This window comes from Epinephelus moara, chromosome 6, assembly GCF_006386435.1.
Source record: "Epinephelus moara isolate mb chromosome 6, YSFRI_EMoa_1.0, whole genome shotgun sequence".
Taxonomy (NCBI): Eukaryota; Metazoa; Chordata; class Actinopteri; order Perciformes; family Serranidae; genus Epinephelus; species Epinephelus moara.
Window position 1 is genome coordinate 21,485,366 of NC_065511.1, and position 27,929 is coordinate 21,513,294.

General features: G+C 41.0%; 1 protein-coding gene across 5 annotated transcripts; it reads left to right on the top strand.

The window, feature by feature from the left end:
* The first annotated feature begins 85 nt into the window (after positions 1-85).
* On the top strand, positions 86-27,926 carry kcnn4 (potassium intermediate/small conductance calcium-activated channel, subfamily N, member 4). Of its 5 annotated transcripts, XM_050046853.1 has the most exons (10): positions 86-729; positions 8,100-8,195; positions 10,533-10,957; positions 12,955-12,984; positions 16,926-17,061; positions 20,619-20,729; positions 23,456-23,577; positions 25,371-25,440; positions 26,238-26,404; positions 26,535-27,926. In XM_050046853.1, the coding sequence occupies exons 1-10, from the start codon at positions 328-330 to the stop codon at positions 26,536-26,538; spliced, it is 1,563 nt and encodes a 520-aa protein (XP_049902810.1). In that variant the 5' UTR covers positions 86-327; the 3' UTR covers positions 26,539-27,926. The 5 variants fall into 5 exon arrangements, with proteins under 5 accessions (XP_049902810.1, XP_049902811.1, XP_049902812.1 ...); XM_050046854.1 differs by lacking the exon at positions 12,955-12,984; XM_050046855.1 differs by lacking the exon at positions 26,535-27,926 and having other exon boundaries at positions 26,169-26,304.
* The last annotated feature ends 3 nt before the right edge of the window (positions 27,927-27,929 follow it).

The following is a 27,929-nucleotide window of genomic DNA, read 5'->3' on the forward strand; positions in this document are numbered from 1 at the left end:
CTCTTCCGAGAGCGCATCTCTCTCTCTCTCTCTCTCTCTCTCTCTCTCTCTCTCACACACACACACACACACACACACACACACACAGAGAGAGAGAATTCATTTGGGGCAGACTGACGCACACCCTTAAAATAATAACCCATGTAAATACGGGTAAGCCTGCATCGCCTCACTGTGCAAATGGCATCAGCGCGCGTAACTACGGCGCGCCGGTTGGTAGGAGTGTTAAGGTGAGGGTGTGTTAAAGGCCAAATGTTTTGGTAAACCCGCTACTTCGATGAGCGACAAACGAGAGAAGGGCCTGGTACACAGTGCGCCCATCGGACTATGCCTTCCCCAGCTCGGGAGGAGAGCAAAGGAGAGAGCGGACAGGCAGAGGACGGAGCGACGGACAGCGGCGACAGGGAGCGAGGGACAGACGGCCGCCTCATGTGCGCTCTGGAGATGGAGATGACAAACCGCAGCCTGCAGGGAGACTCCAAAGTGGACTGTGTGAATTGTGATGGCTTGATCAACCGAAACGGCGGGGGCTCGACGGTGGCCGTGCCGCTGTCACTTCCCGGGAAGCGGACAGCTCACATGGAGGGAGACGACCTCTACAGACTGCGGGACAGAAAGTTTTTATTAGAGGATAAAAAGCGCCTTTGCGCGTTGGCTCTGGGCACTGCTCTGCTCGGGATACTGCTCATGATAATCCACGCCGAAATATGTCCCTCCATTTACAAACCGGTAGGTTTGAGAAATTAACTACACTAATGCCTGAGTGAAAAGCTGGTCTAATCAGACTTCACTAACTGCATAACCAAACTACATAATTATGGAAATGTCTGACACTTGGTGTTGTTTGGCGCTCGTTTCAGCAGCATGTTTCCCTGTCTCGCTTTCCACTGCAGTTCTCAATATGATGCATTCTGCTCAATATCAACCTTACAAACCAAATCAAAACTTTAGCTGATGTGACATATTGCACGTTGCACACGTTGCAGATGCTGCATCTACATCAGCAAAGTTAAAACATTTAAACTACATTACCTAAATGTGGCTATGTATTGTCAGCTGGTCGAGACATTGTAGTGTTGGCCCCTGAACGCATCATTAAATGATACAATAATTAACACTATCATCATGGTGTTGGTTTCAGCATCATGCAGTAGAACTGCAGCCTGTTCACAATTGCTCTGCTGCTGTGTGGCTGCATCTTCAGCTCCGTGTGTCACAGTTACAACAGCTCAAATTAGATTTTCATTCAGAGTATAACAGAACTGACACAAACTACATTTATGTTAAACCATATATTCTTTTATTTGTGACCTATTTCAATTGATCCTAACTGGCGCAGAGAAACCACCATTACACAACTGGCTCTATTTGTTGTCATAACAACTTCCTTGATTAGCAGACAGCACCATGCAGCACAACAGCAGAACCTGCACCTGGGCTTTGAACCCCCCTGACCCTCTGATTAGTTAGTCCACTTCCAGACACACTATTTGGTAGCACAGCCTCATGACATTAACATGCAGATCTCAGTGGATAACAATGCCAGGCCACACAATCAACAAATTATTAACTCCCCCTGACTTCCTAAAGCGCACGCCAGTTCCACATGTGGAAAAAAGTTCTCATGCACGCCGCAAAAAAACGTCAGACCACCTCCATGCTGTGAAGTCAGTGATTGATTACAGTGTCAAAGAGCCCCCACATTTTTAACTCACATCAGCTACAGTCTTTTGAGAAACCTATGGAAATAGGGCCTGACCCTCAGTGTTCAGAGAGTTGGACTCGGAGAAGCGTGGTCGTGAAATTAACGGTGCTGGCACGAACAGGACATTACTATTCCAGTTTACAAATACGAACCAAGAACAGGTGTTGTCTGACCATTCCTAACAACAGGCATCAGCTTCTGTACCATGGAAATGCTGATGCACTGGAAAAGTGTTCCTCACCACAGTTAAAGCATATTATTTTGGAGAGGCTGCATTGCTGATTTAACCATAGCTTATGTAACAGTTTTCAGCACCCGTCTTTAAACTTCATATGATGTCCAAGTAACGAGTGTGAGCTGCGACATCCTCTCCCCTGGCTGTGGACTGACATGACTTTTTGGTCACACAGGGGCTGCCTTAGCAAAATACAGCATCTTTTCAGTGCCCAGCGTTGCTTTTTATTTTTAAAGCCATATTCTGCAGTTTATCTTGGAGCTGCCTAACTTGTAGGCCGATCAAATCTGCAGTCTACACAGTTATATTTTAAGCTTACCTTTTCATGGTTATGCACGAAAAACAGGGCTATTTATAGAACGTTTTTCCACATTTCACCTCTTCCCCTACAGCGAGATTGCCCAAAGTACTTCAGGCTATCTTTCCACATCATTTAGTGTATAATTAGAGTGTTTGCATGGCCAGTCTAAAAGTCTCTATGTCTTGAGTTTGGCTGTGCTTGAGCCAAGAGTGTACACTTTGACCAGGATGAAACCTTGTGTCCGTTTTTCTGAAGCTCTTCGATGACGTTCTTGGAATGACAACTCAAAACAACACCCACACGAGGATGAAAAGCCAAGCGTGGCGTCCAGTGTTTGAAAGAATATTTCTTGTTGTTTGAACAGGGGCTTAAGCGGATAACATTTCGTGAGCTTTATTCACTCTGGTTCTCAACCAGGTGTAATTATAAAACTGCAGGTTTGGAGTCCAAAAGCTGAGCATGTCGTGGCAAAAGCCAAATTTGACCTCAGCAGTTTCAGATTTATTTAGAAATATCCAACATCTGAAGTTGCTGAGATTTATTTTCATGCTACGATTCTCTCACATAAAACATACTAATACTAAATAACACAACCTACACAATCACAGCAAACATGCAGGCCGCCATTGCTGTAATATGTATCATATATATGGTCTCCTTGGGTGGGGAAAATGTATTAAATGTCACAATGTTTGTTTCACATACAAATATATTGTCATCATGTTATAATGCTGACTGGCAGCTCAGCGTGTTTTTGTTGTGTATTAAATGCTTGCACTGTTCATTTCTGACTCGCCTCTTCACTTTCCTCTTCCAGCTTTTTAATCCTCTGTTCAGCTTCATGCCTGCTTTCTCTTGTTATGATTTTGAATTTTGGTTGTTATGGTCTGGCTGGGGCCAAGGGTGGATTAAAGTGCTGGTATAATGGACAATAGTTTCCTTGCGTGCGAGTTATGACTCATTTACTTGCCTGTCAATTGCTAAATCCACACATTTACAATGTAAATGTGTTCCGCCTTGACTAAAGCGACTGCAATCATCTAAAAATGATATGATAATATGTAAGAATATAATATTTGAGTTTATTTTTAAAGATTAAAACAATAAACTCAAAAATATTCGCAATAAAGTAGCAGCTATAACGTCAGGGCACCTCGGCACGCAGCAATGTAGTCATAGTTTTTGTTCAAATAAAAAGCCCTCATCATTAATATGCAGTTCTTTCCAGTGTTGTAGCCCATATTTTCTGTAAAATGACAGGCTTATGAGTTGACTTTTAAGTATATTGACTGCAATGTGGTCAATGTGTCACCAACCCACTGAAATCTGGCTTACACAATATGTGGTCGACATGCAAATAGGTAAATCTCACCCACAAATTGTATGCTGCTGCCCTGAATGCACCACATCCCTACTCACCTCAAAACTAGCAATTAGTCACATTTGCCCCATAGGCAAAGCAAAACGGCTTGCGAAAAATGGGTCAACTGTGGTCCTTAAAAAAACGGGCAAAAACTTGCGAAAACATTCTCACCGGTGCTAGAACTGAACTGTGACCATAGACAGTGGCCCCAATCTGGCCCACACCTCGATGTTATCTGTGTTGTTGTGCTGATCCACAACCAGAGAGGAGGAAGTATCAGAACGAGCTGCTGTGGTGACTCGTGGCAATGAAAAAATGTTGGCGACCCACTCACCTCCTCCAATAGATCATTTTAACATTACTGCAGGGCAGTTCTCAATTCTAGATAGTTTTCTGGGGGCCTGATGAGACACTGCATCAAGTTTGTAAGAAAGAAAACCAACAGTGCTAAGAGTCCCATGTGCCACAGTGAAGTGGTATCTTACTCGCCTATGGTCTTAGAGGGTGAGTGATCTGGAGGTTCTTGTTCATCACCGACAGCTGATCAGCCACACATGTCCTGCATAGTGTCTACTTGTATTTTGTTAAACATCAGTCCCGTGATTTTATTCATCAGCACACATCCAACCAAGACACTGCCAACACTGTCTCATGCAGTGTTTGACTGGGTCACTCTGACTATAACAATAACAAAATGTCTATATGTACACTTACTGTCAGTGTTACCCAGCAGTGATCATTTAGTATTTATAATCATAGGATTTGTCACCAGATAACTTCACAATGAAATCACCTTGTGTAGATTTTGGTTGGTATCAAAGGGATAGTTTTGATTTTTTAGAGTGGGGTTGTATGAGGTTCTTATCAATCGTAGTGTATCATCTTCAGAAAACAGCGGTCGGGGTGCCCCCAGTTTGGAGAAGTAGACAGGAGTAATGGAGGCTAAGAAATGTGTCCCTGCTGTGGACAGGGACAGCAGCAAAACATATTTCAGCCACCTAAAAAAGGACCACCTGATAAAGGTCTTTATCAAGTTAAGATATTGACAACCTGGTCTCAATCTGAAGTTGGCGAAATCCGGCGCTTGGGCAGTGACTTGTGGCGTTAGACACTGACGAAAAGAGCTGTCCTTTAACGTCAGCATGAGGCATGACTGGTTAACGGTTGTCAGGCAGAAATGCAGCTGGACAAGAACGACAAACACTGACTTTCACCCAGGAGAGCAGTGTTCTTGTCCTGTAAGATATAAGGCCAAACCCTGTTCTTTTTTCCTAAACCTAACCATGTGACTTTGTTGCGTAAACCCAACCACTTGCATTAGCTGTTGGAGGAAAAAAAAAGTCAATTCGCATTGTTGTACTGACGTAGTGCATTTATTTTGAAAGAGACTGTATGGAAATGGTAAATTTCCTGTGAAAACTGAAGTGTATTTTGAAAGAAGACTTCCCAGGACACCAACAATCACCACACTGGGCATTTTAACATTGGGATATATAGTAATTGACTGGCTTTTGGAGCCAGCCTCTACTAAGTGCAGTTTTTGGCACTTACCTTGGCTTCATTTTCCGGCTTCAGAGGTTGCCACTTGGTTTTGCTGCTGCCCCACATACACAGCAGTGCATTGCTTAGCTTCTGTGTCAGTACTCCTGTCTGCTTCTCCAAACTGCTACACACTGGCCACCATCTTCTATAGGTAATACACTGACTATGGATAAGTACCTCATACAAGCCCACTTCAGAAAATCCTAACTATCGCATTAACTAAACCTTCAAATGTGCTGTGTCCTTTCCTGTGACTGTCCAACTGCACCAGTATAATATTTAATATTGTAAGCCTGTCCTTAAGTTTATTACATTATATCTCTAGTCCTATTAGTGACCTACAGCACAAAAATCTACATGAAAGCGAGTGAAAGCTCCCCAACTAACAAAACAAATTAGAAAACTTAAATCAGATGTATGCAGTATTTCTTCAGCAAGTATTTATTTATTGCAGTTCACGGAAACCAGACCACCTTCTTCGCACTGGATTCAGTGTTTTATTTTTAATTATTGTGCTATGACTTGGGTGGCCCGTCTTGGTAATGGTGGCTCGGTGTTCGTCCAAAACTGTGAGAAACAATCCATGATAAGGTTAACCCAGATTAGCTTCACCGGGCTTGAAATGACCTACATGAAAATGGTACAAAACCAATTTTAGAAACTCGGCAAGGAGCATGCTGTTGAACTCTCTGTCATGGAATGTGGTGAATTGTTGAGCTTTTGGTCTTCTAATTAGCCCTGGATGAAATACAGACGTGATGTGGATGCTACGGGAGGAGCTGTGGAAAACGTAGTACCTTGCCAACGGACGTCACACCACACCACCTACATGCTCAAGTTTCCTCAAGTTTGAAAGTTTGTAATTATCTTTTTTACTGTAAACCACATTAAACTGCACTTCCCGTTAAAAACTTCCATTGACGTTATATTAGCTGCACTGAGGTGTATGGATGAAGGGTATAAGTGCTCTTTAACCTGCCGAGACAAAGGTGGCAGAAGCATATGCTTGGTTCTTAATTCGTCTGTGTCTCCAGCTGTCAGTTCTCTGGATTGGAAAGTATTTAATTACAAGCGCTGTTGTTACTCTAATTGAGTGGCTTTTATGTACCTTTACGCAGTACATTACAGAATCAGTAATTCCACTTTCATTAGGCCCAAATACTGTAAATTTATAATGAAGCTGCGTTTGGAAAGGCAAGATTTACAGAGTAGCCTACAGTTACGCTGTTATAACACAATCAGCAGGATGTTCCATTTAAATGAGTTCTGAATCATCTTTTATGGAAAGGAAATCCCTGACAAAACTTTTATTGTGAAGAAAAGATGGTTAACACACTTTTAATGGTGTTGCAGATTGGAGAGGGATTGATTATTCATTGTGGAAAGTGCACTAAAAGTACATTTTTCATAAATGTAATATGTATGTAATGAAATCTATGCATACATTTGATCCACCATGGGGGCTGCAACTAACTGTTCTTTTCATTATGTTCTTTACCTATTGTCTTTACACGTAATTGATGAGTGTTTAATCCAGTGGTTCTCAAGCTTTTTTGTTTCAAGGAAACAAAATGCACACTGACACACATTAGATCACAGACCCCCATTTGATGAGACTTTGCTTCAGGGACCTTCATCTGAAAAGACTTGAGTTGTTATGATTAAGACCTAAATTCTACAGTTGTAAACTCTAGTTTAGGAGATAACCATGGAGGAAGTGAAACCTCAGAATAGTCATTCTTATGACCCTTACTCACACTGAGCTCACTTCTATTGTGAATTAAATAGTGACAGAAAAGTATTGCCCTTTTTTTTCTGGGGACCCCCTGCACTCCTTGAAGGACCCCTGGTTAAGAACCACTGGTTTAGTCGATAAACTGTCGCAAATAGCACAGCAAACAAAACCTCGAGTTATTTTACAGTCATGTAAGAGGAAGAAAATCTTTACATTTGCACAATCATTACTTTTAATATCCAACCACAATTTTCATGACTGCACTCTGAAATAATTACACGTACTGAAGTCAGTTAAGGTTGCGCACTGACTGGGGTTTCTGGATAGTACAGATGCAAAACCACAATTGTTCTCAGGTGGGAAGCTGGTCAGAGATCAAATTCCTCTTGCTGTCTAGAAACTCTTGTTTGTCGATTTGTCCACACTGTCTCGGGGGAAACAGCCATTCTAAATTGTGAGGAAAGAAGTGCAAAATGCTGATTTCTTCATCATGGTGTGATGTTTTCACTGTTGTTTAGAGGTGCATTTTGGGTTACGTGATACACAGCTCTGAGGGTACATATTGAAATAACGTAACAAAGTCTATGCTTCTTTGAGACAAAGACTGAGTTGACTTTTCTCCTGTGAAAGGTTTAAGTTAGCTTTAGTTACGTGGCGAGAGCCTGGAAGAAGCTCTGTACCGTAATGAAGTTTTCTTCATTTTTCTTTCTTTTGTTATTCACTGCACATTGTGTTTCAATTTTTGCACATAAAACACATTAAATGCTCGAAATTATTTGGACATGTATATAATGTAATGTTTTTGTTGTTGTATATGTGGTCCTGGAATGTGTGAAGATCTTGGTTTTTCTTTGTTTGGTTGCTTTTTAACTTTAATGGACCAAATGTTTGGTTAACTAGCTGTGCAATATGTAAATACATAATGTATTTGTATAGGACATGCCCCATGGGACAAGCTTTGTACCGTAAAGGTCAATCAGGTGGCCACTTTGATCATATGCGACCAACTCACTGTCTGTTTTGAACTTTTGTTTCAGTCATTTAGGTAATCTTAATGGGTAAGATTACCTTTTACTCTTTCCACCCCTGTCATCACCACAGTGAGCGGAGGAAACTGTTCAGTTTAACAGCCTTGATAAAACTTTGATGATGGAGAACATTAATGGAAAGAAATCAAATCTTTATGCCTTATCTCCCTTGTCTCCATTTCCTTCCCAGGGCTCAAACACTGCCTTATTCGTCAACTGTTCCATCAGCCTGTCCACTGGGTGTCTCCTGATCCTCATCATAGCTTTCCATTATAAGGACATCAGGGTGAGTTTGCCTTTCCCCCTTTGTTTCCAACAGTTTGGACGCCCTTATTGAGATGTGGTGTGTGCCCGAGTGAGAGCCTGTGTGTGTGTGCGTTGTTGATCTCCAGGGCTGGACTTGCCATATTTTGTGCATCATTTTTCATACCAGTAAATGTTTGTTCCAAATTATGTTGGCTAGAATGATACTTTGCTCGAGATACTTGAGGGCAATCGTTTTAGAAGGAGCTCTCGGTCCACTGATGGTAGCCTCAACACTGATTATCTGTGCTATATTTGCTGTGTGCGTAAAAAACCCTGGATGAAAAACCTCAGCCCACACAGGCATGCACAATGTTGCAGCTGCGCTATTTTTCCAATCCATGTGGCTCGCTGCCGTTGTGTGTGAATTCAATATACATGAAGGGATTTGGTTGAAATTAGACAGAGTAAACATTCTTTCATTTGCCCTCATGCACACTCACAGCATGCGTATTCAATAAAATGCAGAATGAACAACAAGTGCAGAGAGGTTTTCGGTCAGGCTGCTGGGTTTATGCTCTCACCTACAGTGTTTTCAGTTTGGTTGCAAGTCATGTGTGTCTGATACACGTGAGGTCCATGCAAGTGTGAAGACAAGATAAGGAAGGGCAGGTTCAGGGTGGAGACTAACACAGAGAGGGTGTTTGGGGTGCCTGATGTCGCTTTAAATCCTGGGTGTCAGAAATGACAAACAAAGTCAAGCCAACAACATTAAGATGCTTCAATCAGTGGCACAAGGAGAAGAGAAACTTGACTTTTACTTTATTTTCTTGAACAAACTTAGACACAGAAAAGCTATATATTGAGGGGATGAACACATTCCTCACATATGAACAACTCATACAAACCAGTAAACAAGTTTTTCTCCCAGATTTCTGTGGCCTCATATCTTTGGAGGCTTATACAACATTTCTCTTATCACAGACCTTTACAAACACAATGTACTGTTCTGTAGATACATGTGTGTTTGCATTTATCTTATCTTTGTTTTTAGCTTGAGATGCAGAGCACACATATACTCAAATATGCATATCCTTGTGTGCCACATAATGAGATTAGTTCTTGTGTGACACAGTGACTGGAGTTATCAGATGTTTTGTGTGTAAGATTCTGTCCACCTCTCCGATACTATACATCCTTTGTTTTCCTAGGTTTGACTAGCGCTCTTCTTCTGCAGTGGAATAATGCAGTGGTTCTCCACCCGGGGTCCTTAAGGGAGTTCTAGGGGATGCCCTGAAAAATGGGGAATGATTTATTTTCACTATCTAATTTACAATAAAAGTGAGCCCACTGTGAGTAAGAGTCATAAGAGTGACTATTCTGAACACAGGTTTCACTTCCTCCATGGTTATCTCCTTAACTCTCATTGGCAACTAAACAATTCTGGTCTTAATCATATCTAACAACCAAAATCTTTTCAAATTGAGGTCTCCGAAGCGAATTGGAGATCGTGACCCGAAGGCCCAGACACACCGAACTGACAACAAACAACTAGCGGCCACAAAAGCCAACTGTTGTGTCCCCTCATGTTGCCTGTATCTTAGACAACGAGTTGCACATGAACACGTCGCAAAGACTACAGCCGTTAACCAGCACGTACATTCAGTGCCTGTGTGAGTGGAAAAAACTTTCTGCACCAGCAGACTGCAGTGGTCTGTATTCGTCATTCAAAAAGGGAAACCGTCATGATACTAGTTAGCCAGTTAGCACATTAACAACACAATCCAATGTTGAAAGAACAGAGCAAATTTATGGTACGCCAGTGAGCAATAACACAAAGAGCTCCAAAAAGCTCAATGGCTAAAGAAAAATAATCTTAATGTAACAAGTTTGCTTTGGTCTCACTCCCTCTTGACTTTAGGTAATTGTTTACTTTCCTCACTTCCATTTCTCTTCTTGTGCTCTGAGTTGAAGGGCCAATCAGAGTGATTTTATTCACTCATTTAACATGATGAATCGGCTGAAAACAAGCCGACAAGGGCTGACCTGGGCCAACAAGAGCCGATGGGGACCAGTGGTGCAGGATACACTGCAAAGATTAGGTGACAGATTGACATTGACCGACAACTGTCTGTCGGCTTGGTGTGTCAGGGCCTAAATGTGTATCATTTTAGGGGTCCTTGACATAAAAAAGGTTGAGAAACACTGATATTATGACACATGACTGGACAATTAGTGCCACTTTCTGATTATCTTACATAATGATATTTCATAAATTCACATTTTCTTTTGCAGATTTTCTAAAAAATTTGGTTAAAGTTTGCACTGCATTTGGATGGAAACCAAACTTCTTTCTTTACTGTCCTCCTCCATCTTTCAGCTGTTCATCATTGACCACAACCAGGTAGACTGGTGCATTGCCATGACCAGCCAGAGGGTTCTTGTGATCATTCTGGAGCTGTTGGTCTGTGTCATCCATCCTGTTGGCACATACTGGGAGGTGGGCATCCATACCAATTCCTCTTCCTCAGCTTCGCTTTGTGTTTCCAAGGGCATGATGAACTTGGAGCTGCTGCTTTCAGTGCTGATGTTCCTCCGCTTGTACTGGGTGCACAGAGCCATCCTGCTGCACAGCAAAGTCCTGCTGAGCGCCTCCTACAGGAGCATCGGCTCCCTCAACAACATCAACTTCACCTTCCGCTTTGTACTCAAGATCCTGATGAACAAATACCCGGCACGCACGTTGCTGGTCTTCATCAGCTTCTTCTGGATCACTGCTTCCTGGATGCTCACTCTGTGTGAAAGGTAGGGAAGAGAACTGTATATGTGTAAAGTTACAAAATACTGGCAAAAAATGGTATGACGTATGTTTTCTACTAAACATTGGAAAGTACAATATATTTTTTTGAACTGGGAGACACATAAGCTCTTGCACCAACCTTGGAGACTGACTTTGTGGGGACATCCAGCAAAAATAGGAATTATTTTAAATGGAAAAGTATTTGATAAACAGTCTACCCTGAAATTTACTCATATTCATGAACTGATACAATTAACAGCACTCAAGTAAGAACATGATGAAGATGATTGACACCATTCTTGTTTTTGTACGCTAACTATGAAGCTACAGTCAGCAGATGATTAGCTTAGCTTAGCATGAAGCAGGCATCCAAAGTTAAACTCATAGATGTATAATAAAAACAAGATATCAAACCCAAGATGGCGCCTATTCATTCCAATGAAACTGCTCACCTAGTGAATACATCAAAAGCAGTTTTGGTTTGCGATATATGGCCCACTAAACATACACAGTATTGTTTCTCCTGCTAGTTCCCGCTAGGTGCGTTGACTTTGATAACATCACAGATTTTTACAAAACTTTTTCTCAACAAAACCTCCATGTTTAAAAACAAAATAACAATAAAAAGAGTCATAATTGACCTTGTTTGCAGTTTGAGGTGTCCTGTCAATGGTTTTACAGACGTTTCTTAGTGTGTGAGGAAAATGCTTGAAGGGCTACAAGGGATTTTCCTTGCTGTAATACTGTGAGTGGCCACTGTAAAAAAAATGGAAGCAAGGCTGAGCTGCTTTCCTGGGAGCCTGGTTACAAAAAGAAAAGACATTGTGGTTTTAAGGGCTGTTTATGTGCCTTCGTGGAGACTATAGAGGTGCTGGCAGAAAGATTTTCAGAGTCAGCCTACCTGTTTTCACCTACCGTAAACTTTGATTAAAAGCCCAGTCCTGATTAGATGCTCAGTCCCCTTTACTAGCCTAAAGTAGCTACACATTTTGAGAAATAAAGGCCTGTCTCAATTAGAAGCCTGGTCTGGTTGCCAAACAGTTCATCTTTATAGAAGTTTTTTGCATAAAACCGGATTGTTGACAACCCACTTGAGCTAACGTTAGTTAGCTGTTTAGATCACACATACAAATATAAATGTTAAAACTTTTGTCAAAATGGAGATGTTACACATCCTTAGCTCAGTTTATTTCATTTTTCTTAAACCATGAGCACCAGAGAAGACCATAATTCATCCAGATTTACCTTCATGATAAAGAAACAAGTGGTGACTCCCTTCATCTGAAGCGGTCATAAAGTCAAAATATATGTTTCGGTAAGTTATTTATATTCCATTAGTCCGTAAGGTCCACCAATCAAAAGAATCAAAAGTGTTTTACTTGAAAATGAATCCAAGTCATGAGTATTGTTTTAGCAGGTAAAGTGTCGGTAAAATGTCTGTATGCTGAGTGCCGTGAAACAAGTGTCACAACATAACACATAATTAATATTATTATTATTCAAAGCCTAATTTTTATAAAAGTCAAAGTCATACTGGTTCACATAAACAATTTGATCGTGTTTCCCATCTTTACTGAGCAACAGTTTGTGTGAAAGAAATTAAAGGCCTGTCCCATATAGAGACCTGTTTAGTTCAGTGATTTAAGCAAATAATAGCCTGGGCCACTAATTGAAGTTTTAAGGTACTTCCAGTCTTTGTGCTAAGCTAAGCTAACTTTCTGCTGTTTGTGGCTTCATAGTCAGTGTACAATTATAAGCGCAGTATCAATCTTTTCACCTAACGCTTGCCAAAAAAATCAAATGTGTGTGTTTTTATAATGTCAAACCATTTCTCTCATTAGCACATTTTTTTCCAACATACAGCATGGATATATTTTTGCTTCAGAACAATGCAATTAACTGAATTTGTGTGTTAAAGCTCAAAGTAAAATTCCACCAGCCTGCTGACGTAATTTTCCTTTGACAAAGTATAATCTTTTTATTGTGTCTGGTTTTATAACAGAGCTGTTCCTTCTCAACAAATATTGACTGGGTAAGTAACAGCGAAGGAATGGCACAATGATCACCATTAGCCATTAATGTTAAAGCTAACATTCTCTACGTCATTCATGAGAGTGAACTTTAACTACACTCACATATCGCAGATTAAGCAAATATGTGACTGCCAAGGGCACCTTTTTTTCCCAACAAATCAAAGGAGAATCAAATTAGGTGAGCAAACTAAGGTTTTATTTATCTTTCAATAGAAAACTTCGTCAGGTTTTCAGTTATCAGAAGCTTTTGTGCCAAATAGTGAATAGAGCTTTTCAAATCTTGATCTCTGAGGGTTGATAAAAAAGGTATTTTGAAATACTCCTAAAATAGAATAAACAATGATTTACAAAGTAAACTGTGGGCTACCTTCACTAATGAATAAAGTTTCAAGTTTTCTTATGTTTTTTTTTTTTTTTAAATTCTTTTTATAGCTGCCTACACACGCACACACACTACAGCTCCACTCCCCGTCACACACATGCCCATTAAAAAATCTAAATGTCTGATAGTTTAACATTCCTTCTCAAACCTTGATGGTCAATTTGACTTTCCTATTCAGACTGGATGTCCATTTGATAATCATCAAATTCTATGTACTCTGACAAATTGCTCTTCAGCGTGAGCCAACTTAACGTCAGCTTTATCCTCCGCAGTCTGTTTGGCTGTTTGAACAGTGTGAGGTCATTTGTTCATTTGAACCCTAATGGGAGGTTCAACCTTCAGTCTCACATGTCTTAGTCTTTGTATGTTTTGATTTGTCAAAAGTAATAAAAGAACTTTCGACTGATAGCTGATAAGACCACCAAACCTTTAACACTGAGCTGTTACACCAACCACGTTGATTAGGAAAATCCAGGAGACGCTCACACACTGTATGGCCTCTTTGTGTGGTTTCTGCGAGTGTACATTGGACTTGTGCTTCATGATGTTTTACAAGTTTACATTGGTACCCACCTCCTGACTTCCTAAGTACTGTAAAGCACCAGCACTGATAAGACAGTTTGATTAACAGACCACGCCTTTATCAAACTCAGAGGACTCATTGTACACAGGAAATGTGTCATTTATTGCTGTATCTGAGACATAAAGTTAGATGTCACTGTAATCATAAGAACATTAGGACAACGTACCTTAGTGCTTACAATAAAGAATTGATCATTGGGAATGGGAATGAATCAGTCAGTACACTCTCAGTTACTTTATTCCAACTAATTGCTAGTGCTTAAGCCAGTGTAACAGTGGGTCAGTTTAACTTGCAAAAAAAGAGAATTGTCTATGGGGATCATTCAACATATGGATTGGGTGGGGCAATGTCATGATATAGACAACAAATAAATATATATATATTTTTTTTTAGTACAAACAAGCAACAAGAAACACAACATCGTAGCCCATGCCGCCCCTCCTCAACACTGGCCTGTACAGACAAACAAATCAATACAAAATAATATACAAAATATACAATCAAGATAGACTGATGATAATAATTGGGTATTGCAAGTGGAATAACGTCAGGATTTTGTCTCTTTGTAATAGTTAAAGCTTTGATATCTTTGGTTGTATCAGGCCATTGTGGGAACTGTTGTACTGCAAAGAGGAAGGGACTGTTATTAGCAAAATTGGATTTTTTAAAAACATTTTTGGATCAATGTTATACAGCACCTTGATTTATCATTTTTTCCCATTGCATCTGGTTATTTTTTTCCGTAACTGTTTGTGGAAAGTTTTCAGAAAACTTAATATATCAAGACATATAAAGTACTGATATTGCAACATAAAATTACATATACTGGGATAGAAAATGTATATATAAATTGATCTGTGCCACCCACTCCTATATCCTGCTGAGACCCAAATTTTGTTTGGCGTGCATTTTTAATTTTTCCTAGCTATTTGAGTTAGCTACTTCTTAATAAACACTGTCTTAGCTTGTTGCTGTTGCTCAAATTGGTCAAATTTGTTGCCGTATCAAACTACAAACAAAAATAAACAGGTTTTAACCATAAAATGTGATCAGGTTTTGGACCTTGTCCACTTTTGTGTCGGGATCGGCTGCAGACTGACTTGGCAGAGATGGCTGCCATCTTGTTTTTACATGGATTAGTGTATTGTGCTCTTACTACCACTAGATGGCACAGAAAAGTGTCCACGAACGAGGACAACAGGTCTAAGTTAAAGTGATTAAAGTGGTTTTTGGACATGAAGTTGTGTGAAACGCTGACCATCTGTAGCTCTGATGTGATGGTGTCACTACTGTCAACGAGCCTCCTGCTCTGAGAAATGGCCCATAGCTTACCGGAGAAAAAGTAGTTCTGAAGATATAAGGGGGAGACGTAACCAAAAGATTTTAAGCTACAAAAAAGTATGCATGTGTTTTGTTAGACTGTTTCAATAATTTGAAAACATCCCCGCATTACGTCAGACCTTGCTATCAATTGGGACTATTTTCTGGCCAGTATCACTCCGCCGTGCAGGCCCGCAAGACAGCACGGCAACAGAAATCAATTAGACAGTTCATCACCACGCCGTGCAGGCGCACAGGATAGCAACGGCTAACGAAAACTTCATCGGCTGTTTCCAACAGAGAACCAGTAGGCTATTATTAGTGAGGAAGAAGATGTACTAGCCCTATATATACCCACTACTACAGCGCGAACACCGGCTCAGGCTCACGACACACCCTCGTCAGCTGCTGTAGGTAAACAGAGGAATACCAAAATGGTGCGAACTTGTGATTTCCCCAGCTGTGGGAATAAAAACATCGCCGGCTCCCAATTCCATTGGTTTCCTGTTACAGATGTAACCCGTAGGCAACCATTTCTCAGAGCAGGAGGCTCGTTGACAGTAGTGACACCGTCACATCAGAGCTACAGATGGTCAGCGTTTCACACAACTTCATGTCCAAAAACCTGAACTATCACTTTAAGTAGAATGAAGTCTTAGGTCATAGGGTCATAGGATTAGGGAGAATGAGGTTTTCCTCTAAGATTAATGAATTAGTAAGAATTAAGTAACTATTTAATTTGTTTTAAATAGAGACCTTTCATAATAATAACTATGGAAATCAACATTCATTCATTTGCATTCATTCATTTTCTGTAACTGCTTATCCTGTTTGGGGTCACGGGGGGGGTTTGAGCCTATCCCAGCTGACACTGGGCTGTACAGGGTATACCCTGGACAGGTTGCCAGACTATCTCAATTACTTATAAACTCAACACTAGTAATTAAACTTAAATGACTGTCTCACAATTTTGTCTCTATTTTCGCTATAAGATCTTCTGAATTACATAGTTATTGTTGTAAAGATTCCTATTTTCCCTTATTTTGACACTTCCTTTACCTCACTTCCTTTCCTCCTTTATCCTCAGCACTGATTGCTTCCTCAGTTTTTGTTCACTCATTAACCTGACGGTAATGATTTAAACCCTGAACACCATTTCACTTGTCTTTCTTCATCATCACAGATGAGCAGTGCTCATGGATTCTAAACCACTCTGTGTTTGCTCCCCCTTTATGTTAACTGTTATTTGAGTTTTGGAAAATAAACCTTTGTGTGCAAAAGAATTTCGAGGCTGATGCATTCTGACCGATGCCCATGATAGTAGACCTGTTCTTCTGACCCTCCTCCTCCTTAACAGTCATTTCAAGAAAACCTCCATGGAAACTATTAAATTACAGACTAAAATTAAATGTCACAAGCATCCGATTAAAACAGGTTATGTTTAAGTTAAACATGGTTATGTCCACAGAAGTTGAAGATGGTTATGACTGTTTAGATTTACCAGGGTTGGGCTTATGCAAGAGTTAATTATGGATAGGTTTTATGTTAAGCATGTGGCCATGACTTTTGTCTTTGCCCATAATTACAGTCTATAAGAATACACCTAACACATTCTGTTATGACACAGTCTCACTCCTGCTTTCTCCTCTCTGCAGAAAGGCCCAAGCAACAACAGGTCACATGGACACAGCTATGTGGCTCATAGCCATCACCTTCCTCACAGTGGGCTACGGGGATGTAGCGCCCACCACCAGCTGTGGCAAGGCGGTTTGTCTCTTCACTGGAGTCATGGTAACTAGGTTGGGTTGCTTTTTCAGAAAGCATGTTATTTAAGAAAATGAGGACTCCATGCTGACGTGAGATTCATTATGAGATACAAAAGTTTTCAAAATATTTTTGTGCAAATGCTGAAGAAATCGCATGCAATAGTGTGCATATAGAAGTATGTAAAACACTTGTAGAGGCATTCATGAGATTTCATTTCAAGTGCTTGCTTTGGCTTCTTTGGCCTCTTATCAGAAAATCACATAGCCAGGGCAGCAGTAGTGGTTTTAACACAAAAGACATTTAATGCTCAGTTTGATAAACAGAAAGAAAGTCTTATCTGTGTTTCACTTCTGTATGTGCTCCTAACCAAACCGCCGCTTACTTCTCTGCGTGGACAACAAGCTTGATAAGGTACAAAAACAAGATGTTCTGTTGCTGTTGTTCTTGTTTTCATTTCGTTTTGTAGAGTTTTTCTGCACAGGTCCATTTTGCCCTTACGTTCACTTTTCTTCAATTTCTGCTCCGTACTGCTCCTTTCCCTTGTTTCCTGCTCTCTGCAGTTTAGTTCTGTTTTGTTCCGTCGAACTCCACTTGGTTCCATCCCATTCTGTTCGGTTTGTCCTCGATATATTTGCTGTGTCCGACATCACATGCTATTCACTATGCACTCAATATGTAGCTAATAGTAGCATGTATCTATCCAGATACACTGAGCTGTGATAACCACATCACTTCCTGAAGGCCTCTTTGCCGGTTGGAAACACGTAACCATGCTAATCCATACCAACCTCGGCTCAGCTCAAATTTTTGGGGGTTTCTCTGTATTGGTACGGTACAGGATTTGGTTCAGGGAGGTATGAGGTGGTGAGCAGGAAAGGAAATCAAGAAACAGATAGCCTAGTTAATAATGGCACACCTCAAAGTAACCTCACTTAATGTAAACGGATTAAATAATCCTATTAAAAGGGGAAAAAATACTATTAAAATTAAAAAAGGGAAGGAGGGGGTATAACATTTCTTCAAGAAACCCATTTATCAAAAGACGAACATGTAAAACTAGAACATCTTGCTGATGTGTAAGTATTTCCCTCATCCTTTGGCTCTACAAAACGAGGACTTGCAATGCTGATCCCATTTCATGTTGCAAAAATCCTGGCACATAAGGAAAGGAGATATATATTTCAGTTCAAAGATAACATAGAAGAGAATGAATTAACATTGTTGGACATATGTACCCCACCAGAGCAGGGACCAGAACTAATGGCTAAACTGATAACACTGATTACATCCGAGGCAATAGGGAGAACAGTAATTGGTGGAGATCTAAACCTGGTTATGGGGTTAGATTGCCAAGTTAAAGAAGGCACTTTTTACATACTTGCACTTAGATTTAAAAAGCGTTATTGATGATAATGAGCTGTTGGTTTCATACTACAGTTTTGGACATACTTGGCTCACATACTGTTTCAGTCCACTAAATAGTATGTTAATATGGAAGTTTAGACACAGCCAATATATTCTGATTGTGCTCTGCTCTATTCTTTTCCGTACTGTTTCATATCATCATCCTCTCTGGTTTGTTTCATTCCCCTCCGTTGGTGTTCTGTTCCATTGCAGCAACTCTTCCCCCATTTTCCCATTTAGTTTTTCCCATTTCGTATCGAGTCAGTTCAGCTTGGTTCACCTCTCTGCTGTGCCTTTTGTGTTCCATCCCAGTCTCTCCTGCACTACTTGTCTTGGATACATATGCCCCTTCTTTGTCCAGCTGCACACCCTAGTGGTGCTGACAGACCTGAATGCCTTCATCCCCCCTGTGTGTGTGTGATTTAGACCACAGCTGTAATTTAATGGCTGGTGCTTCTGCAGGACCTTGGTGGTACCAGGCACTCGCACGAAAAGACTGAGGGAGGGAAGCTGACAGCATGCAGTGGGCGCTGTGCTGTCCACTCAAAGCATACAGAGCATGATGTCATTGTTTTGCTGCACCCACTTTTCTCCTTGTCATATAACTTTAAAAGAAATTGTGAAATTGTTTATCTCAGCATATATATTAATAAAATAAATCAAGTATCCCAGGGAGAAAGTGGAGAAAGCATTACAGTCAATTCAAATTTTAGGAGCAAATATTAACCTTTCATAGTGCTTTTTTTTTTTTTTAAATTACAGCAAGATAATATTGTGTTTTTACAGTGAAGCAAAGGAACGCCAAGGTTAAGACTAAACAAATGATGGAAGGGAGGGTCAGGGATAGAGATGGAGGTTTAAAGGGATGGGGAAATGATACTTGAGATAAAACACAAAGAGGTACAGTAAAGTAAGACAAACAGCAACTCACTGAGAGCGAGGAGTGGCTGTGTGTTTGCATAGGCAACGGACTATGGTTCGCTGCCTCACCTCTGCTGCTTTAAATTCTGGTACAAGCAGATAACAGTCACCGCTGTGGTTCTGGATGTGGGCACGAGTCCGGTTTAGACACCTCCATGACAGAGTGGAAAACAATCTTTCCCCTCACTCACTCTCTTTCTCCATCTCCTTGTTTTTATAAGCTTCCATCCTTATAAGGGTAAACTTTCCACTGTATCCATTTTTAGGTGGTTTATTGCATTTGGCACCAGTACAACAGGAGGGTGTGCCAACCTGTGCCCGTGATTTGGAAAAAAAAAATTCCTACTCCCATCAGGGCAGTTTTGGGAGCCAGTCACTTAGACTTTCACACCTGTAATATGGCTGAGAGCCTCTATGGTCAGCACTTCTGTTCGACTCCAGCCATAACTCAATTTGCAGCTGTGTCCAGGGGTTGACAACGCTGTTTGCATCCCATCACAGTGTGTGGATGGATCCAAGGAAAGAGTCTGTACATCCCAGGTTTCACAGACGGTGTAATTTTAGATATTTTGTGGCTGTTAGAGTGAAGGATAAATATATCTTTTAAAACTCTCTTATGCTCATGCTTGATCTCACTCTCTGCTTCTTTGTCTCTCTTTCTAATGCAAGCTGAGAAGAGGAAACCAGGTAAAGACTTTTAGCATTATCCACAGTGGACATGGAATCAGCAGTGTTTTGTCCATGTTTCCTGTGACATGTCTATTTGTGTGACCGTGGATGTGATCCGCTCTGCGGCCCCTTTGAATCCTTACCATCAGCCTGTAGCTCCATGTCCAGCAATAGCACACAGCTATTCTCAGAGGAAAGCAGCGCTGCAGCAGTGCCACAGAGGCCCGTGTTTAACCATTGAACTCTCTGTGTAAATATAACTTTGATTTATTGGACAAAACCATATGAGGTATGAAGATCAACATTTCTGAATAAGTGCTTTCCCTTGAGGGTCATGGCGGAGCAAAACACACAAGGTTGAGGATGTAGACAAATTCAGCCTTAAAATCAGACTGTAAAAGTTCACATCAGTTTCTCTTGAGTTCTGCCTTGTTGATGTCACTGCAGTATCCAGGATCAATCTCAAACACTTTCTCTCAGGCTGTTTAGAAGACAGGCAGATGGTAGACATATCAGTAACCTCACCAACCCCCCTGTGTGTGTGTGTGTGTGTGTGTGTGTGTGTGTGTGTGTGTGTTGGATTTTAGGGTGTAGCCTGCACTGCCATGCTGGTTGCAGTCGTTAGCAAGATGCTGGCGTTGAATAAAGGAGAGAAACATGTGCACTTCTTCATGCTGGACATCCAGATCTCCAAAAGGGTAAGAGCAAAATAAGTCAAGTTACCCAGCAAATATATAATGTTATGGAAAATGTTTATAAGTAATAGGTTTATAAGCAGAACCAGGCAACTCACCGATTCGTGATTTATTCTTTGCAAGTTTGTGGATGCATGGCCATTTTCACTTGCGATTTTGCTGTGTCTTATCCATCGACTGGCTCCATGTGATGAAGTGTTACTTCAAAGATACCAGTTGCATGTTTTTGTTTTTGCATGTTTTGGCCCATTTACCACAAATCATGCATACTTCACGACGCTACTAACTCTTTCTTAGAATGTGCTGTAATGTTTTTGATTTTGGAACGCACCTTCCCTTTAATTTCTGCATTAAAAAAAAATCAGCTTGAAGAAATTTGAAACTTGTTTAAGTTAGGTAATCCATCACGATGATCACCACGTCTGTGTTTATTGTTGTCAAAGTCACTGGAACATTGCGTGGCAATGCAGCTGTGGTAGTGCAGAATGATTTGAAAAGTCTGTTCTGCAGTGCCAGACAACAATAACATAACTCAATAAAACAAAAGTAAAACACTTTGGAATGCTTTGAAAAATGCTTGGCAGTTTTGTAAAATATGTTATTTGTGTTGAATGGGCCAAAACCTGTTCAATTGTGGTCCTTTAATAGAAAACCATCATGGAGAAGATCTCAACGATTGTCTGTGGAGGATTTAATCAAAATCTTTACATAGAATTATTGACACATTAACAGCTCAGTATAGGTGAGATGATTAACTCTTAAAGGAGCAGTGTGTAAGATTTAAGGAGATTGAGTGACATTAAGTGAGGATTGCAGATTGCAACCTGCTGAAACTTTGCACAGTTAGAATTCCTTCAATGTTCATCGTTCAGGAGGTTTTTACCAGGAGCCGAAATATCTGCAGAGGCCTCTTCCTCTCCAAAACAAATGGATCTGGTGATTTAAACCGGTAAAAACACTGAATAAAGCAGCTTCACGTTACAAATCTGTGTTTTTCCAATGTTGTTCAGCTCGTCTGAGACTATTGCGTGCTATTGTGTGCTCTGACGTTCAGGAGAGGGAGCCGAATTATCCGCAGAGGTCTCTTCCTCTCCAAAACAAACCGACCTACTTATTTAAACCAGTAAAACACTGAATAAAGCAGTTTCACACAAAAAAAGTCAGTGTTTTCCTGATGCTGCTGGTCGCAGAGGTGCTGCTAACAACAGTGGCTGCTACGAATGGCCCTATCTAAAGCCAGTGTTTGGTTTTTCCCTTCTGGGCTACTGTAGAAACATGGCAGTGCAGCAAAGCATTCTCTATGGACGAGACATCCAGATCTAGATTAAAATGTCTACTACAACAGGTGTGACAGATGTGTGGGGTTTTGTATATAGGAAGGTTCTCTCACGGGAGCTGTAGAGCCTGAAAATAGTGGCTCGTATTTTTGTGATAATATTTATCTACTAATTCAATAAACTTCCCTATATAAACATTCAGTAAACAGCCAACTGCCCTCCCTTCCATCAGAGGTTACTGAGTGTAACAACACAAACAAGAAGAATGACACAGCGGATGGAGCCGTCAGGATGGAAGCGTCACTACTTTCCGTGTCGCATGCATGTTTTGGTTTTGGAGTTTTACTAGGATGACTTTTTTTCTTTAGAGAAGAGACACCAGAGGACAGGATAGTGTGGGAAAAGAGGAGGGAGATGCAAACCTCTTTATAGCATTTTCAAGGCGTCAAACAGAGGAAATCATCTGATCTCTGTCAGGAAAGAAACTTGTGTCAGTTCAGGACGGTGCAGCGATGGGCAGGAAACTGGTTGAGCTGACATTCGTGTGTGTTTGTAAGTGTATGTGTGTGTGTGTGTGTGTGTAGGCGGCTTGCAGAGGTCTTGCTCTGTTTGAAGGCTTGGACCGGATTCAAGTGTTTGTTTATTGATGGGAAGACGGAGGTGTCTGATAAATAAACACTGACAAGAAAACACTGTCATAAAGCCAGAAAAGTGTCTCAGGAATACAGATAAATGTATAATGACTGATAGAGTTCTTAGAATATCGTTCCATTCTGCTTTGCATGCAGCGCTACAGCTTCTAACCAAACCGTAGAGCAGTGTCTGACTGCGGTAGGTGCACTGCTTTGGAGGATACGACTATTTCCTTTCTCCCGGTGGCTGCATCCTGTCACTCGGTGCATCTTTATGCCTTGCTTGTGGTTGCTCTGTGTGTTTTTGCGCGCGTGCATGCTTCCTTCTGAGCTATCTGGTGCAGTCCAGATTTACACTGATGGGAACAAGGGAAGACATCTGGATGCAGACACTGACAGCCTCTATTAATAACCCTCACAACAGGGCCAGAGTGACATCATCACGGGGCAGTTACAGTGATTTGTGCAGGAAGACAAACAGACGTGAATAGAATCAAAGAGAAAGGTACAGAAAGGTGATACCAGAGAATTTCTAACCCTCACTTCTAGTCTGTACGGCCTGTTTGTCAAAGTATTTTACACAAGCATCTCTGTGAAAAGAAGACTTTCATAGTTGAGCAACAAGGAAGCCTATCTGGATTAAATCAGATGCCTTGGACGACTCTTATGTATACTTCGTGTACAGGGATGATCGATATGAATCACTGTGTTTTCTGTCAGCCCAGCTTGCAAGTTTGATTGACTTTATCGTAATGGTTTTATCACCATGCTCATGCTCCTGCAGCCTCCACTGTTTGATGGGTCGGTTTTGACATTTCAGATCCGCCACGCTGCTGCTAATGTGCTGAGGGAATGCTGGCTTCTGCACCGCACAAACCTGACAAGGGGCAACCGCGGTGAGCAGCGAAGACACCAGAGATGCCTTCTGGAAGCCATCAGAGTGTGAGTTGCTGTATCGCAAAATGATTGCCTCAGGCAGGATGTCTGCCTCTGTGTGTGCGTTTGTGTCTGGGCAAGGGATGTACGTGGGTGGCGGTTTGTGTGCCTTACATGTGTATTTTTACGGGTCATTAACTTTGTGTCAACACGCTGAACCACAGAGTCACAGTTTTTAATGGCTAATTCAGATTACTAATTACATTTGTTGGCTTCTTTTATGTGGGCAGGGCATGTGTGAACAAGGGTCCACCCTTTTTTTTTTTACACAGATTTCAAGGCAAGGTCGGTAGGCAAGCTGGCAAATGACTAATTAAATGTCCTTTTTTCACGATTTACAGTATAATTTGACAGTAATACCCAACATGCTGTTCACCTTCTTCTAAGACACTCATCAAGTATAAGATGGGAATATTGAGGAGCCATCTTTATTCTTTTTGCACTTTTATTCTTCTTGTTATTGAGTCCAAGATCCTCCTCGAAGAACAAGTGATTGCACAAGACAGGAAGTCCAAGTGTGATTTTGTGCTTCATTATCTTGACAACATTGTGTGTGTGTGAGTGTGTGTTAGCCTGGGTGGAGGGGTTGTGCTTCCTGCTTTACACCGGGCAGCACCGCTATAAATAAATACACTGTGGAAATTACGAGCGGGGAGGCACCTCCACACATTGGGATGGTGAACATCATATATGAAACCAGTACTCTCACGTCAGAGACTGGCTGCTAGGTTGCAATAGTGGTTTCCATATTTCTTTTTTTGGTGGTTTCATCCATCTCAGGTACTAAATTTAGCCCTTTTCCACGTCCATACGTCAAAAAACAAAAAAAAAAAAAAAAACTCCTAGCAATGTTTTATAGCTACGTAACAAGCACAGCATGACTCCTGCATGTTGGGTAGTGGAATACTCAGTTGAAAACTCCATAAATCAGGAGTTGTGTATTGAGCCAGGAGTTCTCTGTTTGTACAAAGATGGGGTGCTTCATCCTTAGATGTGCACTTGAAAACTTATCGGAGCATCTAAATTCAACACATAGTAGGTCCAGTGTGTAGGATTTAGTGGCATCTCGCAGTGAGGTTGCCGAACTGAAACGAGGCCCTGTCGGGAGCCAGTGTTTGATGTGTCCGTTCAGGGCTACTGGGCTACTACTACGAGGACCATCCATCCATCCATCCATCCATCCATCCATCCATCCATCTTTATCCACATATCCGTATCCACATATCCGTGGCCGGGTCGCTGGGGCAGCAGGCCAAACAAAGCACCCCAGACATACCTCTCCCCAGCAATGCTTTCCAGCTCCTCCAGGGAGACCCCAAGGCGTTCCGAGGCCAGACAAGATATGTAATCCCTCCAGCGTATTCTGGCTCCACCCCGGAGCTGCCTACGAGTGGGACATGCCCGGCACACCTCTAATGGGAGGTGCCCAGGGGGCATCCTGATCAGATGCCCGAACCACCTCAACTGACCCCTTTCGAATGTCTGTGCTTTTCACCCTATTTCTGTATGTAGGTATATACAGCTCACCTTCAGGTGACTAAAACACCTGAGATTTTTATTTTTAGGAGAATATAAACTAATGAAAAATTGAATGAATATTATACACCATTTCTGCCAATAGATGCCCCAGAATCCTACACACTGTACCTTTAAATCATAGACATAGTCTTGCACCAGAGCATCAAAATTACTTTGAATTGTTTCCCTTCCTGTGTAGCATTTGGAAAAAATGTAATTAAAATGCAAATGTTTGAAATACTTCCAAATGACTGAGATTTATCTTTTTGTTTTCTGCACAGATTTCGGCATCTACGCCTCAAACAAAAAAAACTGAGAGATTACGTCAGTGAGATGGTGGACCTCCCCAAGGTAAACGACAGCTGTCACTGGAATGTTTCATTGGAGAGCCTAGTGCCAAATAGGATGACAAAGATCCCCCTTAAAAACACTCGCTACTTACATAGACGATTACGCAGTATTTTATTTACACTCTGCTGTTTATTGCTAGGTGTTCAGACACATTAAATGCTTGTTAAAAAATCTCTATAAAATGTCTCAGGAGTCATTTGTGTCAGGAATTCACAGGCCCAGAGAAGTTTTCCATGTGGAATAAACCCAACACACAAAGACGTTACCCAGTGAGAGGCACTAATGTGTAATTTGTGCACTTTAAAATACATCTTCCTGATTGATTTATTTGAAAAAATAAACCTAGTTTTTCCAGACTGCAAGTGTAGCCCCTTGCTAAGATGTCAAACGTAAACCATGCCATGGCCACTTTGCAATCAGTTAATTACAGTCTGACTGCCGTGCAGTAAACTCAACAGGCTGCTCTCGCTCACTGACTGAACGCAGCTGAGCCACAGTGACTAAAAAAGTAACCAGATTTGTTGCTGTTGGCCTCTTTTTTAAAATCAAGTTGCTAAGGCAGCTGCCAAATGTAGTGACACAGTTTCTTAGTTGGCAACAGTGGGGTGGTTTCGAGTCTGCCCCAAGTGAGTTGGCTTGAAACTGCCACACATGCACAATATAATAGTGTGTCACCAAACTTCACCATAAGTCTCTAACATACATCTTAAATGTGTCTGCACCCACAGAGCCCACAGTGGTTTTCTCTTGCAATTACCAAAATCTCTGCATTTGCACTGTTCGGTTGATTCCAACAGATGCAGATGATCATGTGTGACCTCAGTGCCAATTGGAATAACTCCTATCGAGAGCTGGAGCAGCGTATCCTTTCCATGGAGCAGAAGCTGGACGAGCTGAGTCGCTGCTTCCAACAAACCTCTGAGATGCTGTCTCAGGTCCTACGTCACCGCAACCCAGAGATCAGGTAAACAATACTTAGAGCTGTCAGAGATGTTGCACAGATCTGCTGTCAATGCAGTGCAGGATGTGGTATCTGAGCTGCCTGCTAAGAAAAGTAAGCTATTTTTTGTTGTCTTTTCTTTTCTTTTGTGCAGGTGACATGGCTACAATTTACTTGCTACGGAGACACATAATTGTCATCAGTGTTTTCATCTACAGTATCCATGAAAGTGAGACGGTAAATCCTCTCCACCCGGAGCTGCTCCAGACTCTTTAACATGCTGAACCACTTGGAGGACTGGCATACCTACTAAAGATCTCATCTTCTGGCCCTGTGCTGAGTGCACGGCACAGTGACTCATGGCTGTAAAATTATAAATACGTCTCCCATCCACTGTGGGAGAATCGCACAGCGTATTTTGAGAAATCTGTTGTGTTTCCAGCAGTTATATTTGTGACGGTGCACAAAGAACTGAATCAATCTCAAACAAGGACTGTGGAGAGCCTTATGATGCACACAAATGTCAAAGGCTCCAGAGTTTGCTCTTTTAACTATTTGTAATATTTCATTGATGGACTGTGTCACTGCCTCATTGCCATGCAATCAGATACACTTTTTTACATGTTAATTTTATTTGCAATATTATACAGTTTTAGCCTAATCAGTTCAAGAAAACACTCGCAAATCCTCTTTTTGATCAGCAGACAGTTTAATGGTTAAAAGGTTGATTATTGTTCGCAAACAGGCTTCCTGAATACAATCAATGGCAAATCCCTATTCTGCTTACCTCTGACCCATCAAGTGAATTCACGTGAATGAAATTTTGATTCTCAAATAAGAGAAAAAATAACTCAACTTTGATTTTAAGGGAAAAATCTTTATTTCTAACTGTAAATCCTTGGGATTTTAAGGGATGTGATCTGAAACTCGTAGATTAATATGTATGTTTAAGGTTGTAATCATCCAATGCAGGAAAAGCACCCAACAGTTTACACCTGCTCTGAGAACAATGAAACTTGGGCAAAGTTGTCATTCAGCAACCAAACAGCTCCACCTAGTGGTCATGAATGAAGTAAACTACATAACATCGAGGGCTGTGAACATTAAAACTATGATTATATAACCACTATTTTTAAAAAAAAAAATCATATGCTATTTTCAACCTGAATACCAAGACCTCTATGACGTCTCACAGGAGAATAACATTTGAATCATGTGTAGTGAAAACAGATCTAAAGAAAAAAAAGAGGACTCAGAAACTTCCATACAAACCTCACTGTTAAGAATGCACTTTGTGAGAAAAAAAAAATAGAAAAACTGGATCGACTCTTTCTCTGGAGGATAAACTGGAGTTTTGATGTGTTTTAACTTAATCCAATACTGAAAAGTAAAGCTCCTCGCGGGTTAATTTGTACTCTGGTTTGTTGTAAAAAGAACCGAAGAGGGACTCTTTCTAACCCTGTTTACTATGTATCATTTGCACATGGTGTAAACATGTTAACAACCATCCAAGACATGCTTATAATTAAAAGCCATTAAAAATTCATGT

Excerpts from the sequence above, each read along its gene's own strand:
- kcnn4 (XM_050046853.1), top strand. The coding sequence starts at position 328 with ATGCCTTCCCCAGCTCGGGAGGAGAGCAAAGGAGAGAGCGGACAGGCA. Across the intron at positions 10,958-12,954 it reads ATGCTCACTCTGTGTGAAAG|AGCTGTTCCTTCTCAACAAA; the intron begins GTAGGGAAGAGA and ends GTTTTATAACAG. Across the intron at positions 25,441-26,237 it reads AGATGGTGGACCTCCCCAAG|ATGCAGATGATCATGTGTGA; the intron begins GTAAACGACAGC and ends TGATTCCAACAG.